This window comes from Euprymna scolopes, chromosome 6 (genome assembly GCF_053919585.1).
Source record: "Euprymna scolopes isolate OS-2025 chromosome 6, ASM5391958v1, whole genome shotgun sequence".
Classification (NCBI taxonomy): domain Eukaryota; kingdom Metazoa; phylum Mollusca; class Cephalopoda; order Sepiida; family Sepiolidae; genus Euprymna; species Euprymna scolopes.
The window spans coordinates 30,162,693-30,183,353 of NC_136487.1; the positions used below are offsets into that span (position 1 = coordinate 30,162,693).

The 20,661-nt window shown below is 32.8% G+C and overlaps 1 protein-coding gene across 2 annotated transcripts in view; it reads right to left on the reverse strand.

The window, feature by feature from the left end:
• LOC145277600 (arachidonate 12-lipoxygenase, 12R-type-like) overlaps positions 1 to 20,661 on the reverse strand; it is a 162,243-nt gene that overhangs the window by 8,831 nt on the left and 132,751 nt on the right. For both annotated transcript variants that reach the window (XM_080129117.1, XM_080129118.1), the window contains exons 14-15: positions 15,680 to 15,774; positions 10,484 to 10,666 (exon numbers count right to left, since the gene is read on the reverse strand). In XM_080129117.1, coding sequence (XP_079985243.1) covers positions 10,484 to 10,666; positions 15,680 to 15,774 — 278 coding nt within the window. The remainder of the gene's footprint in view (positions 1 to 10,483; positions 10,667 to 15,679; positions 15,775 to 20,661) is intronic.

The window sequence follows — 20,661 nt, forward strand, 5'->3', positions numbered from 1 at the left end:
GGGGGGCAGTAGATCCTATTTTTTTAGGTATTAAACAACGATGGGTCACATCGTAAAATTTGCGATTTCCGTATAGCTGTTTGAAGAATAATAACAACGAACAAATGAAATGATCGGAAGATTCTAAGGGGCAAATAACTCTAAAAGTTTTTTAAAAATTAGATGTTGAAATAATAATTCCAAAAATAAATAACTATGTTATCAATATAATTATTGTTTAAAATGTATTAAAAACAATTTAAAATAAAACACTGAAAACAATTTTCTCGCTAGAAACATTAATTAAAATACCGCTATTTAATAAAATCGATTTTTCTTAATGTCATATGCAAATGACATAATCTTTTTATTGTATCTAGTTTCCAAGAATGAAGCTATATATAGAAATAAATGAAAGAGTAAAGTAAGGAAACCTTTGTATATATTAATCAAATCGTGGACAAGCAAACAAACAGACAGGATTACGGATTTATATATATATAATATATATATATATATATATATATATATATTCAAAATGTAAGTTTATTAACCTAATTCGATGTAGATTTTTTTATATATAAACAAACATTTATTTGTTTATAAATCAAACTTTTCGACGTAATCACGTCTTCTTCAGTATAGACACATTTTTTCATCGTTTTTATCTTTCGTGGCATTTTGAATTATCACTTAAACAACGTTTTATAACGGAGAAAACATATACTCATGTAACTTTCCCCGCGCGACTACGCGAATCTCCTAACCTGGACATTTGAAAAATCGTCGTTGATAACACCAAACGGTTCTTGTTTTTCATACTGGCATCATGTCACTAGGAATTAAAAAAATGAAAAGGAAAACTAAGTTTATCCTTTTTCTTTTTAATTATTTCACCCCAAACAAGGGACATTGCCACTTTGGTGTAGAGGGCAACAACTACTGGGGTACTATGTAGGGATCTGGACAGCAAAATGTCGGTTCACGTTGAACTATAACTTCTGCACGTCAGTACATTTGGGGAAGCAGGAACCTGGAATGGAATTCCAAAGTCTAGCGGTTCTGGGGAAAAAGCAGCAGGAGGAAAATTACTTCGAAGAGGACTATTGTTTAATATGTATTCTATCAATAAATAAAAAAAATTCTGGAAACTTATTTAAAGCAACCGTATATATATACATACATATATATATATATATATATATATATATATATATATAGAGAGAGAGAGAGAGAGAGAGAGAGAGAAAGATGAGTCTCATTTTGTTCGCATTCCATGCATTCTACTGTAAAATCTGCTAAATATGATAGTTTACATGGCACATTATTGATTGAATGACTATTATGTAAACAAAATGCAAAAAAAAAAAAAAAAATGGGACCTGTCGGTAAAAGTGCAATCGAGGGGATTAAAAGATAGAGAGTCTCCATAGTGGCAAATACTCTCAGGTCTGTTGGCCTAGAGTGGCTGTAATAGTTAGCATCTCATCGATGGACTCAGTAGAATCTTTATCTATCTATCTATCTATCTATCTATCTATCTATCTATCTATCTATCTATCTATCTATCTATCTATCTCTTGCGCAAATGCACACCATCAATAATGCTAATATTAAACAGCTAATAAACGATTTTCATGAAAATACATGAACATGCGTTTGGAATTTTAAAGAAAATAAATAAACTTCTATATGACACCTTGACGGCTTCCAAATTCTTTTCGTCTTACGGAATATTGAAACCTATACGACATTCATTTTAAGCCTTACATTTATAAACAACAAGCAGAAAACATGTCGCAGGACGTGTCTAATGTATAAGTACAATATTATATAAGTATAGCGTTTATATAAAAAAAATAAGTGATATGCCCATGTTACCCACCGTGAATTCGAGAATATATATTCTATAAATCATGATAAGTTCATTTAATTTAGTAGTTTACCAAGCATATAAATGTTAATGACCACGCATGCGCACTATTAAAAATGTATTACATAAAATAATTCAAAATTTAAAAATTTGTAGATTTATTATTTTTTCTATTAAACATTTATATTTATATCGCTAACTTGGAAATGTATTTTTCAAGGTTGGAATTTATTTATCAAAAGCCAGGTGTGTTGTGGCATTTTAATGGTTTTTTTATGAATCATCATTTGGTCACCATCTTCCAGTAAAAAAATTGAAATCACATTTGCATCCATATTCATTAGGCACAAATATTCTACATAATTTATACTTGCTTAATATTTGCGTACAAAATTATTAATAAACACCACAAAACTCTTTTCATATATATTTTTGAGTTTTGGAGTTACATACATGAAACTTCATAAATAAGGTATTTGGACTCATACGAAACTTTATATTTGGGGTTTTAGACCGGGAAATCGGTACAAAGGTGAAAAAATTAAAATACGTTAAATTTGCCAGGTAAAGCTCGAACGACGGCATTACGAATATGCATACATAACGTAGTAGCTATTGGTTCATGTTTTAATTTTTAGATTTGCAGAAAACATACCTTCATATCTCAGTCAGAGATAGGCAGAGGCAAACACATCGTCAGCCAACGGTTTTAGTTTCGATTCTTGGTGATGGCCCACGAGTCATTTATATATATATATTTTTTTACTTTTTAAATCATTACTATATAATGTATATATAATAAAAATGACGCAATTTTCCCCTCTGTAGATTTACAAAAACAGAGTCCACATACACATTTCTCATGTCAAGCCTGTTAGCCACTATCTTACACCAGCATTATCGCATTCACCTATAAAAGAAGGTATCCTGATTTTTCGCCCTATTATTAATCAAGTCCTCCTCCCAAACCCAGTAAACACCGCCGATTACTAAATACATGGCGCGGATATTGTGGTTACACCCTCCGTAACTGATTCATACACTCACAGCAAAATCCTTAACATTCAATTTGTCGATTAAAAAAGTAATAAATTCGCCTTTAAAACATTCTAGCTATTCTCATTGGCTTATATCAATCTGATCCCTTATTCCGGATCATAACATTTACCGAACGCTTATCCAATATGGCGTCTACTGATCCACGATGCCAGCGTTACACATTAAATAAACCAATTACTTAGCCGCTCTGAGTTAATTGCTTCTCTAATTCTATCTCTCCCCTCTCTATCTCCCCCCCTCTCTCTCTCTCTCTTTCTTATTGTGCTTACAGAGAAAGAGAAAGATAGTAATTTATAAAATATATATGGCGATTAAGCTACACTGAATATTCTGCGTTTCATCCAACTATAGGATTCGTCAGCCTGACGAATCCTATAGTTGGATGAAACGCAGAATATTCAGTGTAGCTTAATCGCCATATATATTTTATAAATTACTAACTAGCTCTACCTACGAATTGAGCACTTTTGAAGTAAATACTTCAAGTTTACGCATAAATCTATACTTTCGTATATTAAATTTATGTGAATAAATGAAGTATATATATATATATATATATATATATATATATATATGCATGCGAACACTGTTTCATAGAAAACAACTGATGATACCTTAAATTAACATTAGTACTATATTGAATTTGAGGGAGCAAGGTGATGCATTGTTTTCAGGTGATTAAATGACTTACTGATTAAATAGTTTTTCTAATGAATGATAAAAAAAACTAAAAATACCCTTACTACACCACCTCTCTCCACCAGTTCTTGATAAGGAAAAATAGGGGTTATCGATTCTGATACCCATTCTTACCGTGAGGAGTTGGGGGTGTCTATTCTGAAAGCCGTTCATAACATAAGAGGTTGGAGGTTAGGCAACAACAACAACAACAACAACAATAACAACCTACTTTAATTTTTTTTGGAGGTGTCGCACGCTCCCACCGGGCAAGGCCGGTTAGCGGGTACTGCTAGTATAATCTATAATATATATCTCACCTGTCTGTTTAAATGTATGTATGTGTGTTTGCCTAAAACTTTTGACACAGGCGACGGATTTTCACGAGATCGGTATCGAAAAATTGGCTAAAAACATTTATTCCTTAACTCTCAACTGGGAACGTTTCTACTAGGAGGGGTCGCTTTTTTCGCCGATATTTTCGAAAGTCATCCCATTCTTTTCGATTGACTAGCCTTAATTTAAACCTTCGCTACGTCTGGTTTGGCGATGGACGCAATAGCAAAGACGGCACGTTTTTTTATTCGCGTTGTTTTCCCTCTTTCGCAGTGTGGGTTAGAGCTTTTCTGCCCACTACCACTTTTTTTTTTTGCTCAACACACACTTCAAAACAACCGGGCAACGCCGAGCACCCAGGCTAGTATTATAATAAATACAAAATCTGCATTATTCAAAATATATTTAAGCGTATTTTACGACCGTGAAATGACCGGGTGACCTACTAGTAAAATACAAATATAAAATTTTGATTTACATTCTGGGATTAAAATAGAAAAAAACGTTTGTTCCCTATATATGAATTGGACACACAGTTTTTGATGATGTTTTTATATCCACTATACAAGTATTATTCTTGCTTTATTTCAGGACTAGCGGGGGAACCCGGCGTTGCCCGAGTGTTTGGAAGTGTCTGTAGGGGGGTAAAGAATAAGCGAAGTAATAACCCTGTTTACACTTCGAAAAAAATCGGAACCCCCCCCCCAAAAAAAAAACAGCGGACGAACGTAAATCGTCTTTAAAATAAAGCAGCCCCCCCAAGTAAAAGAGTGAGGGGGGATGAACGTGTTCAGAAAAAACAAAAACAAAAAAGCAGCTAAAAAAAGGCATACATAACCCTGTTTCAATATTAAATGTTTAAAAATCGAAAATAAAATTATCTGATACCTCAGATCGAACCTGCAATCATAAGATAACGACGCTGTCACTTTAACCGCTGTACTAAAAACGTATGGCGAATATCATTCGGTTTTTATAATATTGATCCGAATTTAAGAGACAACGTCTTTTGCGCGTGTTGACGAATGCGTAGAAGCTATCTTGTCATGTATGAACGATTTTTTTCACTCCTCCCTGTTGATGATGAAGGAATGGATGTTTTTAGCCAGTTTTTCGATATTTGTCGTCGGATGGTTCGAGCTTGAAAATGATACCGATCTGGCGAAAATCCGTCGCCTCTGTCGATAGTTTTTGCTAGACATACAAACACACACAAACACACCCACATTTTCGTATATATATATATATATATATATATATATATATATATATATATATATATATATATATATATATATATTTGGTAGGTAGGATCGAACCTGGAACCTTGAGGGGAAGGTGGAAAAATCCTTACATTTAATCCACTCACCTACGGTAGAGTAACAGAAAAGTGATCTCATTTAACAATTAAAACTTAAATGCGCGATTTTAATGATAATGAGGTCAAACATATCTTGCAGTTACCTTTCGCTGCGAGGCTGTTTTTTTTATTTCCCCAATAAGCAAATTAGGCACAAGGTTGTTTTTTTAATGTGGAGCGAGGGGAGTAGGGGAGTAGGGGAGTAGGGGAGCTGGATAATGACAACTGGTATGAAGGGTTTCCCCTACATTGACCAATAACTGATTGCTACAAGAGCAATAGTCTTATATGTGGGGGAAACCCCACATATGGCCTTTGATTGCAGTATCTGCTGGAACAGATACTACACAAAGGTGACTTGATCTTGGCAAAAAAGCCAAGCACGGCACGGGGGCTGTGAAACTGCTGATACGGATTCAGCTTCGATTTTTTTATACTGAAAAAACGCGGTTATTGAGAAAAGTCTCGACAATAGCGTGTAAAAGTCGGGCAAATTAAAGATAGACGCGACCTCTGTTCGTAACTCGTATATATTATGATTTAGACAGTATATTAAAAGTTTTAAGAATGAGTGAGCATGCCGGGCGTCCTCACTCCAAAAGCCTTTTCCGGACATACCCAAAAAGTGCACACACAAACACACACATTTTCGCTTTTATATTACAGAAGATGATACACACATTTTCGGCATGCTAAGTACATTATTTATAAATACATTGTAAATTACTTTGCATTACTGCATTAACATATATTGAATTATACAACTCTGTAAATATTTTGACATTGCTCCACTAGCTTGCATTAGATGGAATCAGTCAAGAAGGTAGCATTTTTATTGATGTTGGAGTTATTGGTGAGTGTCATAATTGTCTACATCAGCTGAATGTTAGCTTATAGTGTAAGAATCTGATCTCTCAATCCAGAAGAGTTCGAGTGAGAGTGTTGCAATTTTCGATGCAACTGAAACAAACGCAGCATCTTCTGGAAAGTGTAGCACATATATGTAGCGATTAATTCGAGTAAAACAAAGTCTTGCAATCATTTATTGGACGCCGAAAGAAAATTGCAATTTGTTTTATCTAGCAGTCACTATCAAGCTGCACACATGGCTGCCCTTGTGTCTTCAGTTCTACTATGAGGTTTTTAAATTTTCCAAATTGCAAAATTCTGAAAGTTTGCTCATCGAGAACTTGTTTACGTTGGACTTGACAACGACCATATTATAGTCAGCCCGAAAGCACGGAAACAGAAAAAAGTTCCACAGGCATACAGTTCTAAAAAAATAAACTTTTTTCATAAAATCTATGTTAAGGTTTAGGCACATATAAAGAGTGGGGGAAATTATTGATAGTGGTTTCAAATAGACGAGTGTTTCTCGTGAAAGTTTGATGAGAGGGGACCTAGATTGGAGCTCAGACGGCCATTTGCCATGAAAATAATGATAAAGCAGAGACAGGTTAGAAAGTCTATTCTGTGGGAAAGAGGTCGCATGAAAAAGAAAAGGGCACCCTCCCCTAGGCTACAAAGTCTACTCTGCACTCTGTAAAGACAGGATAAGGACTTTCTAGCAGCTCTTGCCCAGATGTGGCAACAGTACTCAATCATGGACGTACTTGGCCTTTATACAAGTAGAGAATTGCATCAGCAGTGAGATACCTACTAGAGCGATAGAATGATCCCACCATGTTTCCAGCGACTCTGGCAACGGATTTGATGTAGGTGTTTCATTTTAGATCAGGAGAAAAGGTCAAACTCAGAAGCTTGTCAGAACGTGGAGCCTCCCCAAGAGGAGAGTCATATATTTCAGTTGATGCCAGACGCTAATGAGAGCGTTGAAAGATAGAAGCTTGGCTTTAGACGCCAACTACTACTACGCAAACTAGCAACCTCTTTATCCATTATACAATATGCGCCAGACCAGGGAAGAGAGAATCAAAGAGAAATTGGTCATTTACGGCCTTTAAAGTGTTGCCATAGATGGTAGTGTCACCAGCATAAATGCCTACGAAAAATCTTAGGATGTGATTTGGGGGATCATTTATGTAGATCAGGAAGAGAGTTTGGCCCAGGATGGACCCTTGAAGGACTCCAGAATTAATACTGTGGCTTCTGATTTCTGCCTGTCAACTACTACTCTTATGAATCTATTAAAGAGAAATGGTTTAATAATTGAGCAGACATTTCCAGCTTTACCGTAGCTTCAGATCTTGTGGAGTAGACATTTATGCCATACCCTATCAAAAACCTTTAATATGCAAAGGGCAATTACCCTAAAATTGAAACCTCCGTCGATGTATTCGTTAATCCTATGAGATATAACATATAAGATTAGTTTTCTTTTATGCTTTTGGTTAAGAGTAGTTCCTTATCGCTTCGAGAGTGCCAAAATAAACTGAATAAACCTATGGTAGCTATAGATGGGCTATTCCATTGAACATTCATACTCTATTTAAGTCAATGAATTTTTATTCTAATATATATTTCTCTCATCAGTATATCATGCTCTTTCTTGTTGAGCACTGTTAATAATCTTGTTAAATTCAATGATTATCACTTTTGAATATCTTTAACCTGGAATTATGTATATATATATATATATATATATATATATACATATATATATACACACACACATATGTATATATATATATATATATATATATATATATATAATTATTACTGTATTTGTTTTTAATGTCTACAGGCACTAGTGTTTTATCTTTTCAGGAGTCATCGGTGTGGGGAGTCACGATTACTGCCGGTCAGGGGATTCGAACCCGACCACAAAGTCATCTCTGGCTTCATTAGCAAGAGTCATACTCTCTAGCCAGCGTGAACCACAGTGAGAATTTAGTTCAAATTAACATTTATTTCATTCAAGTAGGTCTAGAGTGATCAAATAATTTTAACATCACGATCTATGTACATGCGCTAAGTGACCGACTTTTACATTTCAGCATACTCTGCTTAACAATAAAAGCTCAATTCTTAAAAGGAGCAGGCATAATTATTAGTAATTAATCTTTGTTAGCGAACATAATATCATTTCTTTTTCTCTTTTTTAATTATTTTCAGTTTAAATGGTTTTTGTCATTTATCAGAAAATTTTTAGTAAAATTCCAATTTTTTTTAAAAACAGGTTTTAGTAACAAAAACATCTATTTTAAATAAGAGTGCAAGACATTGTTCACGTGCAACACAAAAGGTCAAATAACTACAAAATAAATTTGTCAAAGAATCTATTTTAGTCTAAATATAAACATGTCTGATACTCTCAGTTAACGACAGGACGGGTCAGCTAGTACGTTATATATATATATATATATATATATATATATATATATATATATATATATATATATATATATATATATATCCAAGGATGGAGTACTGCTGCCGTATCTGGGCAGGAGCTGCTCAAACAGCCTATCCTGCCTTGACAGACTACAAAATAGACTTTGCAGCCTAGTGGGGGATGCCCTTTTGCTCGCCTGTCGTTGTTTTATCGTTATTTCCATGGAAAGTACTCGTCCGAACCCCAATCTCTGGTTCCCCCTCGTCAATCTTTCACGAAAAAGACCCGTCTAGTTGAAACCATTGTCAGTAATTTTCCCCACTCTTTATCTGTGCCTAAATCAAAACATAGATTCCATGTACAAAGCTTCTTTCTTAGAAGTTCATGCCTGTGGAACTCTCTTCCGTTGGCCTGTTTCCCACCTGACTACAACTTGGATGTCTTCAAGTCCATCATAAACAAGTTCCTGATAAACCGCCCCCTTAAGTAAGACACTTTATCAGATCTCCATTACTAACGGTTACTACGATATTGTCCCATTGATTACTGTACACGCAATAGCCCTTATCCCCGAGTGGCCTCTGGGCCTTGATAAGTGGCGACTTCCATGTAAAAAAGTACCTCATCAATGGCAACAATTACATAAAAGGATATCTAAAGCATTTGTAGTAAAGTAAAAAAAAAATTAGTATAAGGATGCTATTCATCAGTTTTAATATCGCTGACCTTCATATTCGTAAAGGGACATAAAAATTATGAAACACTGTTTTCTTTCAGATAATTTGGTTTACCATTTCAACGTTGAAATTCAGAGATCTAATTGAATTTATTATTAATAACTATAGGCCATATTCAATGCAAAGCTGATGTTTAATTTTTCAAATAGAAATTAGTGCCTATATTATGCTCAGTAAAGATCCTTTTCTAAAATATCTGCTGTATCCATGATATTGAGCACTTTACAGTAACAAACATACTGCTCACTGTATATATCATATTGTGTTATTCCGATTGGCGACCGTGAAAATATCATGTACTTTATCTAGTTTATAACATGATAAAACAAATACAAATATATTATTTCTCCTGATAAAAGCTGTGTTTATACATATTTGCTCTATCTAGAATATTGAGTACTCTTTTTATTTATGTATATCACTTTTCATATGTAAGACTGTAATATTACTATTATCACTCCCTGGAAATGCTGAGTAGATTTTCTTGTATATAAGAGTATAGCAAAACTTAATGACGTTCTTGGTTTTGTTTTTGTTTAGCCAATCTACTTTATTAGTTTCACCTGTGTTTAACAGAAATGTATAAGATATATGAAATGCACAATATGTTAGATATTGCTAGGCTACGTCAGAAAGAAAACAATTCTATGGGTTGCACACATGCAAATGGATTCACATGTTAAGAATTCGTATTTTCACTGTTGTCTAACGGAATATGTAATTTGACCGAGAAATATATGAGATATCAGTCAAAGATTGAGATAATAGACAAAAATATTTAAAATTGAAATGATAAAGAATGTGTTTATTAATAAAGTCATCAGAGAGACAGAGAGAGAGCGAGAGTGCGAGAGAAAGAGAAAGAGAGATGCGGCACGTGTTACCCATCTCTTCACCACCAAACAATCGTCTTACCACGCACCCCGTGCCTTCCAGTAAACTTCAAAAACAGTAATAACAATTTGTTACAGAAAAGCTGATTTTCGGAGTGAAATAAAACAATATATTTTTGTAGATCAACTGTGTTGTGATTTTTACTTCGCTATCAGTGCGTGTATATATTTTGTGCCAAGGAATAAAGTACATGTACACATTAGATAGACTAGAAAAACATATTTTGAACAACCAGCTAAAGCGATAATGTAACAAGTACACCATTATTATACCTTATCACTGATGATTTTTCCACGCAGCTGTGCTGGATAATTCGGCGGAAAACTGTATTCGGTGTATTGGAGGAAATTCACTGCCGCATGACCAGCGCTACATGTGTATATGACGGCAGAGATCACCATTATTAAATCATCAATGGTATTAAATCCGCCTTTTCCATTTCGTTGAGGGACTCCCTGAAATAAAATATAAGTGTTGAAAATTAGTTAAAAAAAAATAGAAAAAAAATGAAGCGAAATCGATGTTCTTATTTTCCTCGTTTTTTGATCACTTTCAGTGACTATTTACTTCGGTTGTATTCATTTGAAATTTGGGAACCTATGCGATATGATTGAAACCCTTACTTACTTAAGGGAGGTAGATAGGTCTAGTTTATTTAGATATAAAGGATTAGACGCGTTTATTTATTATGATGTTATTATTAGTTATAATCGGCTTTTGTAAAGATTATATATATATATATATATATATATATATATATATATACATACATACATATATATAGGTAAACGGTAGAATTGTCGCCCTTGAAAAGACGACATAATCCTATTTCCGCTTAATGAAAACCGCCTTTCTTCTTTTATTTCAGATCCTCTACTAGTTGGCCAGTTTTCTACAAACACCAAGAGCCTTCTATAATATCTGAAAATGAAACAATGGTCAACGAACGAGATGGTAGATGTGCTGCTGTACAGTTCATACTCTCTACTGATCAAAGGTATGATAACAGGACTATTACCAGCGCCCTCAAAATACATCGTATGATTGCCAGGAAGAACAGATACGTTTCTAGTGTAATGAAAATAAAATTTCCGGGCTTGGTTATGGTCTTTCATGCGGTTTCAGGTGAGGACCACATCATGCCATCTTACATGTTCGAAGTCCTCTTGAAAGTTAACACGAAAGTCTACCCGAATTTGCTAAAGTGTGTGGTAATCCCCTGGACCTATCAGGTGGTCTCTGGAAGATTATTCGTGTGGCAGCAGGACTGGGCACTGACCCACGTTCAATGATATCAAGACTTGGATTCAGAAGGAGTACATGGACGACTTTGTACCCTTATCCCGCTAGCCTCCCTCCTATCTAGACTTACACCCGCTGGACTACTTCATTTGGTCATACGTCGACAATATTATTATCATGATCTCCCATAACACCAAAGCAAACCTGATCGCCGCCATCTGCACTGTATTTGACGAGCTCCTGCCAGCGCTTGTGAAAAATGCATGCTCTCACTTCCGGACTAATATCGAGGCGGTGATATGGGCTAAAGACGATCACATTGAATAGATATCAGTTCTACTACATAATCAAATTAATAAAATTGATTTTTATTTAATAAATGTGTTTACATAAAGATGTAGTGTTGGTTTCTTTAAGATGACACTGTTATCGTTTTACTATGTATATAAATGGAAATTACGAATTCAATTATATAAATTAAAAAAAAAAAATTATTGTTTGGCAAAGGAGTACTAATAATTGCCAAAGTAAATATCACAAAATGGCGCAGATGAGAGCATTTGAGAATTTCTTTCTCTGTTTTATTTTATTCGACGTTATATTATACTTTAACCCCCTTTTGAAACTGTAATAGTAGAAAATATATTAATTTAATAAGAATTAACTAGAACCAAATTCATCGGTAAAAGTACATAAAAACTGCTTTTCAGTTAATTCATTCTAATACAATACATACTGCGCGAATATCAAATTATGAAAAAGATTTTCCAAAAAATTTTACCACATCTTCTTCTATCTATCTTCTTCTATCTTCTTCTATTCTTTGTATATATATAAATAAAATGAACTCATTTTTTCCCGTCTAATTTTGACCTTAATAGGATTAAAAATCAAGATATTTCATGCAAATATAATATGCACAAACGGCAGAACAATATCTGAGGTGTGTTATAGGCTTATTATTTCTCAAATTCCTCGATAATCTTAGATTTCTATACTTTTTCTGCTGAGAAGTCACGGCCAAAATCGGTTAAGATCAATGGAAGTGGTAAAATATTTTCTCTCTTATAAATTCCTCCTCCCCCTGCCACCACTTAACACCGTTTGGGGATCGTTCACAAGGAACAGTTGAGAAGAGAACACCGGTTTGGCTTCGTAGTTCTTTCATGTGAAGTTATTTAAAATCACTAAACTAAGCTGCAGTGCTCTGTGGCGTAGTGGTTAGCGTGCTGGACAATTCACATTATATTTTCACGTTCGCGCCGACCTACCGTAGTCGTTTTTTTTCCTAAACAACTGGAATGGACTTTTCTTGGTGGCCGAACTGTTAATGTGGCAGATGTTTTTTTGTTTTTTTTCACACTTTATTTTCCTACTTTTACTCATGACTTCGGGTTTGATCCTTCCTACTTACCTACCATAACATTTTTTAAAACTCCCCCCGTCCCGGAAACAAACACTTGGGCAACGCCGGGTACCCCCGCTAGTTTAAAATAATGGATTACTACATACGGATGACTTGGATGTTATTCTCCAGTCTGGAATATACTTTAAAAACTGTGGAATTCATTCTAGAACATTATGTGAACCGTGGAGTATAATTTTTTACACCATCATTTAAATTTTAATTTTCAATATATGTGTTAACAAGCACAGTTTATAATTTCCTATATCTATTTTGCTAATAATATCTCCTTCGATGAGATGAGCCATTCATTGAAAGTCTATGGATTAAGGGAAAAAATAATAATTATTTGTATTTCTTTGTTAGATAATCAATTGTGCGTAGTTTTACATAAGTTAATTCATAATTTTCGTTTATATTATTGATCTAACTTCTTGAGATCGAATTATAAATATTCATAATACTGATTTTGAGTTAATGCTTACAGTATAATACAATCTCTAATCTTACGGCATATCAGGATATATATATATATATATATATATATATATATATATATATATATAGAGAGAGAGAGAGAGAGAGAAAGAGAGCATTTATAATTATTAATATATATGCGGAGCATTAATAATGGTTAATATATATAAAGAGCATTTATAATGATTAATAAATATAGAGAACATTTATAATTGTTAAAACATATAGAAAGCATTTATAATGTTTAAAATATATAGAAAGGATTTATAATGCTTAATATATACAGAGAGAGGGAGAGAGCATTTGTAATGGTTAATATGTAGAGACACTTTTATAATAGTTAATATATAGAGAGCGTTTATAAGTGTTAATATATATAAAGAGAATTTATAATGGTTAATATATAGAGAGAGCATTTATAATTGTTAAAAACTATAGAGATCATTTATAATAGTTAATATATATAGATAGCAATTTTAATGGTCAAAATATATTGAGATCATTTATAATGGTTAAACTATAATGAGACCATTTATAATGGTTAATATATAGAGAGAGCATTTATAATGGTTAATATCTATAGAGAGCATTTATAATGGTTAATATCTATAGGGAACATTTATAATGGTTAAAATATACAGAGAGAATTTAAAATGGTTACCATATATCGAGAGAATTTATAATGGTTAATATATATATATATATATATATATAGAGAGAGAGAGAGAGAGAGAGAGAGAGAGAGAGAGTACTTATAATAGTTACTATATAGAGAGAGCATTTATTTGATATATATAGAGATCATTTATAATGGTTAATATATAGAGAGAGTATTTATAATGGCTAATATATATATAGCGTAAATTTAATATGGTTAATATATATATAGCATTTATAATAGTGTGTATATATATATATATATATATATAGTAATATAATAGTGTATATATATATATATATATAATTATAATAGTGTATATATATATATATATAGAGAGAGAGAGAGAGAACGAGAGAAAGAGGATTAATATGTATTAATACATAGAGAGAGAGCATTTATAATGGTGAATATATAGAGAGATCAGTTTTAATGATTAATTCATACAGAGTGCATTTATAATAGTTAATATATATGGTGAGAATTTATAATGGTAAATATATATGGTTGATATATAAAGAGAGAACATTTATAATGGTATATATATATATATATATATATATATATATATATATATATATATATATATAAAGAGCATTTATAATTGTTAAAATATATAGAGATAATTTTTAATGGTTAATATATAGAGAGAGTACTTATTATAGTTAAAATATATAGACGGCAATTATAATGGTTAAATATATCGAGATCATTTATACTGGTTAATATAAAGAGAGAGTATTTATAATAGTTAAAATATATGGTGAGCATTTACAATGGTTAAGATGTGTAGAGATCATTAATAATGGTAAAAATATATAGAGAACCAATATAATTGCTTAATATATAGAGAGAGCATTTTCAGTAATTGTCTGTATTTAACCATTATAAATGCTCTCTATATATATTAACCATTATAAATAATCTCTATATAGTTTAACCATTATAAATGATATCAATATATATTGAATAAATGCTCTCTATATATAGTAACTATTATAAGTACTCTCTCTCCATATATATTAAGCATTATAAATTCTTTCGATATATTTTAACCATTTTAAATTCTCTCTGTATATTGTAACCATTATTTATGCTCTCTAGATATTAACCATTATAAATGCCCTCTATATATATTAACCATTATAAATGATCTCTCTATATATTAACCATTATAAATGGGTTCTGTATGGTGTAACCATTACAAATGCTCTCCATATATTTTAACCATTAAAATTGATCTCTCTATATATATTAACTATTACAAATGATCTCTATAGTTTTTATAGGTAAATATTTAAAAAATTATAAAAATCTTAAAAACTTACAATTGTTGATGACTATACTCTTTTAAATATGCACTTTCTTTCTCTCTTTGTACACAACCATTACTTTATATAATATATATATATGTATATATGTATATATATATATATATATATATATATGGTTTCTCAAACCTTTGACTCTTGTTCTTCAAACATGCCACATTTTTACTATCGGTATTATGAATAAGTAACTGCTATAAAATATAATAATATTAAAACACAATTTTACATGTTTATTCGTAATGTTAATAAAATTCCTACGTATTTACTCTCAGTGTTATTGTCATTTGGCAGATGAAGTCATTAAATCATTTGCGTTAGTGTTTATTATAGATACAAACTTGAAATATGAACTTACCTTTATACCAATTCCACCTGGAATGCTTGTGTCCTTGGACAAATCCTCTGCCCATCTTTGCATTTCCGAATCATTCAATACTACATTGTCATCATCTACAAACGAAACAACGCTTACGTAATAATATCCATTGTAACAGGCCCAAATTATCCGTTTATTCCGTCCCTATATTCTCTAAATGCTGGCTAATATCTAAACATATCGCTCAATTGAACTTGCAAATCTGTCGGTTGTATAAATGCTATCAGTTTGTTGCACATGTTCCCGCTGTTTCATAAAAATATTGTTCTAAAACATGTTTTGATATTTGGCAAAGGATTATATATCATTAGAAAGCACGTACTCTGTTATTCAAGATAATGATCATCTTTCTTTGCTCATATAATTTTTTTCTCGTTTTTCAGAACCGTCAAATGGATTATCAAGTAGATAAACAATCACCTTTTCGACACCTCCTTCTTTTCTTTAATCGAGGTCAAAAAGCAAGTGAAGTGACCAAGGATATGTGTGCCGTATATGGAGAAAACATTATAGCTAAGAGAGCTGTTCAAGATTGGTTTACCAGATTCAAACAACGCAATTTTTACCTCAATGACGCTCCTTGCCCCGGAATACCATTCAAGATATACGAAGATCAACCCAGAGTTCTTTTGAAGAAAGATGGCCATCAGAAATGTAGAGAATTCGTTGAAAAGATCAGGTGATTTTACACCATCTTCAGTCGATGGGATTTGGATAAAACTTGGAGCTTGGGGCCCACACGAACTTACTTTTACTGTTAAAATACTTAGATTTTGTTTAAATAAAAGGGCAAAGACTTATGCAACAACCTACTAGTTATTTTAGTATTATCTTAATCTATTATCATAAAAATGTCTCTTTAATCGTCAACTCCTTTGTAAATTTTCGTTAATCGAAATCGCTCCCAATCCTGAAACTACTTGATATAAACCTAAAGAAATTAAAGAAAACTACTTTATGATTAAAGAGTTTATATTCTAATTATTTTTAACAAGTTTACTAAGAAGTATTCTGGGAATAGTCAAACGTAGTCCTGATGTGTTAAATGTATACTTACAGAAGTAGCAAGCGGTTATTGAAGTACTGAGAACTAATATTGCACTCCTAACGTATTTCATTAAAATACTATGTTTTTCTTGTGTTTTACTCTATTATTATAATAGTTTCTGTGTGATGATTATTTGTTTTGCCAATTTATTTTTTTAAATGAAAATCGATCCCGACAAGACATGAAATCACTTGATGTAAGAGCTAAAAAGAGAAGGAAAGAAAACTACTTAAAGGTTAACTTCAATTCTTACCCCTGTGACAGAAACAGCGTCCGTAGAATGTGGGAACTAGACAAATTAAGGGAAGCAATACTTACCTAACGTCTACTTTCTACTGTTCCTATTATAGAGTTATCATGGATGTTTAGAGAAATGCTATCGGATTGTTTTTAATATTTTAACGGAGATATTACAATAAAAATATCCTGATATTATCCATAAACGATTGAGAATTTGATGAGAAAGATTAGAAAGAAAATTCAGACTAGGATGGAATAATTGTCAGGAATGCCTAGCGTAATGTTTTCTCTTACATAATTTATAAAACAATATAAAATTATTCTATGGGACACATCAACCACATTTGACTTTAACATAAGCATCAACGAGATCGGATGTACACATTTCTCTTATAAGGGCCATCAACCCTGTCTTGGCGTCACCAACAGAATGAATAAAAATGGGGAAAAAAGAATGGAAAATATCTCTTATGATTAAGGTGGATGCAACATAAACTCTTTATTTAATAAAACAAAATTAAAAATATTATTCAGTATTAATCGGTTATATTCAGTATTAATCGGTTAGAAATAATATCAGTTTTATTTTGAAGTATTGTGTTTTTTTTTTTCTAAAGTAGATACAATATGTGGAAGAGTTTTATGCTTCGCTCTATATCATAGAGAGTGTTTGGCTGTTGTAGTAGAAATCACTTTTCTGGCAGTTGTAAGATTTCCATTGAGCTCAATAACAGTGTGCTTTATTAGTATCGGGAGAGGACCATTAGACTAACCCTGAGACGTGTTAACTCATAGCCGGATATTTTGGCATCTTTTTTAACGCATTGGTCGAAAGAAAAACAATTAAACCCGATAAGTATCAAATTTCATACACCGATTCTATTGTCTGATTACAAATAGATCATGTTTTATGAATTTACTAGCAGGCCACCCGGCATTGCCTGGTCGTAAAATATGCTTAAATATGATATTTTGATTAATGCAGATTTTGTATTAATATGATATCGGACCCAATATATAGTACTGATTTAAAAATATTTTTTTAAAAATGACTTGTGCGCCACCACCGAGAATCGCAACTTTTACCTTTGACATTAATGACTATACTATCACGACACGTTTACTGCAAAGGTAAAATTTCAAACATGAACCAATAGCTATTACGTTACACATGCATATTCGTAATGCCGTCGTTCAACCTTCACCTGGAAAATTTAACTTTTTTGTTTGTTTGTATTTTTATACTTTTGTACCGATTTTTTCCAGGCTAAATCCCCCAAAATAAATCAAGTTCCGCATGGGTACGAATACCCTATATATAAAGTTTCAGGTTTGTAGACTAAAATCTGGAGCAAGAGTTTGGTAGGCATATTTTTTTATATATGCACATACATAATATATATAGAAAGAGGGTTGTGTTTACTATAACCTTTTTATGCAAATATTACGCAAGTATAAATCATGTGGAATATCTGCATGAATATAATTACACGTAATAGTTAACTAAAGATGATCATCCCATGAGAAAATTGGAAAAAACTAATAGGGAATTCATTAAAATGAATGTCTAAAAGAATATGCAAATTAGCTAGATCTTTTGCAGATGGGTACATTTCCATGGCCGATATATAACAAAGTTGTGTTTTTTCATTTTAAATAAATAGGAAAAGGGTTTTTTAATATGAATATCAATACACAAATAACCCCTCAAATTTATACGAGTATAGATATAGATTGTGCGAAGACTTACCAGAATCCTTATGGCTTGAATTAGTTTATGAAGAAGGGTAGAGTAATGTTGGAAATATGGGCAAGTAGATGTTTATATCGATTAGTTATGGTGTACGGGGGCGTCTTTGTCAAACTAAACACTTTTTATATAAAGTCTACGATTAATTTGACGATAAACGCTTTGAAAGATGAATAAATTTACATTGCGAATCTTCGGGCTATCGATTGTTTCAATTTTCAGAGAAAATACTTGCGATAGAAGGAATGGATATCGAGATGGCTTTTTAGTCGCCCGCATATCTGAGTTAAACATGCAAGACGTCCATGAAACAATTGAAAAAGTACGTACGTCGAGCGTAATATATTTAAACTCAGAATGTTGAAGAGCTACGAAGACGAGAGTAGTACCATTAAAACGAATGATAATTTTGTGCTCCAGAATTAATTTTTCTACATAGTAACAACAATTCTCAATATACTTTTGCCAGCCATGAACAAGTGCCTTAATACGTCAGTCATAAAAGTCAGGTACTACGGGTTCGATGACGTTGTTGTTGGAGAAATGCTGCTCGTATAATGTGTCATTGAGAGGTCCAAACAAGTGGAAGTCTGACGGTGCCAAATCGTGACTATGCGTCCATCTGACCCTTGTCTCCCATTCTTTTGTCTTCAAACTTGTGTATAGTTGGCGTTATCGTGCTGCAAATGCAATATCTCCATTTTTTCTGGCCTTACACAGGCAATCTGGATCTTCAGCTTTGTCAACGTTTCAACAAAGGTCCCCAAAAAATCACTTTGCCTGCAGATGTCAGCATCTTGAATTCTTTTGCCGCTTGGAAGCGTAGCTGCTGCCATTTCACCGACTGCCATTTGGACTTCGGCTCGTAGTGGTGACACCACGTCTCGTCACCAGTGATGTTGTGGTCCAAGATTTCGTCAATTTCGGTTTCGCGCTGATTCAACAAGTTCTGACAGACATCCCGGTGATGGTTCATTTTGTTGTACGTGAGTATTCGTTGAACCACATAGCACACAACTTCCCAGTGCAATAACACTAACATCAACTTTACACCCATTTCAATCACTGTTATCCGTCGCTAATGAGTTGGTCGAGGCGCACAGTATTTCCTAAAGTGGTTGCTATGAATGAGCGTCTGGACTGCGCCTTATCAACCATATTTCTGTCGCCAATTTGAAAACAACGAACATAATTCTTAACTGTGCTAACATAACTGCATCCGTTTCGTAAACGTTCAACAAGAGCTGGTGAATGTTGATCGGTTCAATTTTTTTTCCTAATGGAGTAATTCAATGACGCATCTCTACTTCTGACGCACGTTTATGACAGAGGTTGTTTTCTTAGTCTCACACCGTCAAAATCTGCAGCAGAGAAATGAAACTTTCAAGTTATCAATGTCTCAATTAGGGCATCGTAGTAATGCAATAGGGAGGATTTTTAAAAACGGCGAACTTTAAATCGAAAACTCTGTTTTCTTTAATTGCTGATTTCTTAGTTATCGATTATTTTGAGTTCCGATTGGTTTGGCAATTTATTATGTGGTTTTAGCAAAACAGCACCATATACCACACAGTGCGCGATATGGTTATTTGATTAATGAATTTCACGAAATCAACACTGCAACAAATCATCTTGTTCGTGCAATTTTACTCCATTAAATTATTTCCTTGGAGATATGTTTACGCTGATAAAGCAGAAACATGAGACCACATGAAAGGAAAGTTTTGACGCGTTATTACCGAAATACAGCCTAATTTTGTTTGTGGAGTTTGAAAAAATTGAATCTCTAGAATACGCCACATACGCACGAGCTACAAAGCTATATGTTCGAAACTGTATTTGAATTACGCTAATATACCAGACACAATAGACAACTTAAAAGAAAACTTGACACGTTATTGCCGAAATACAGCCTAATTTTAT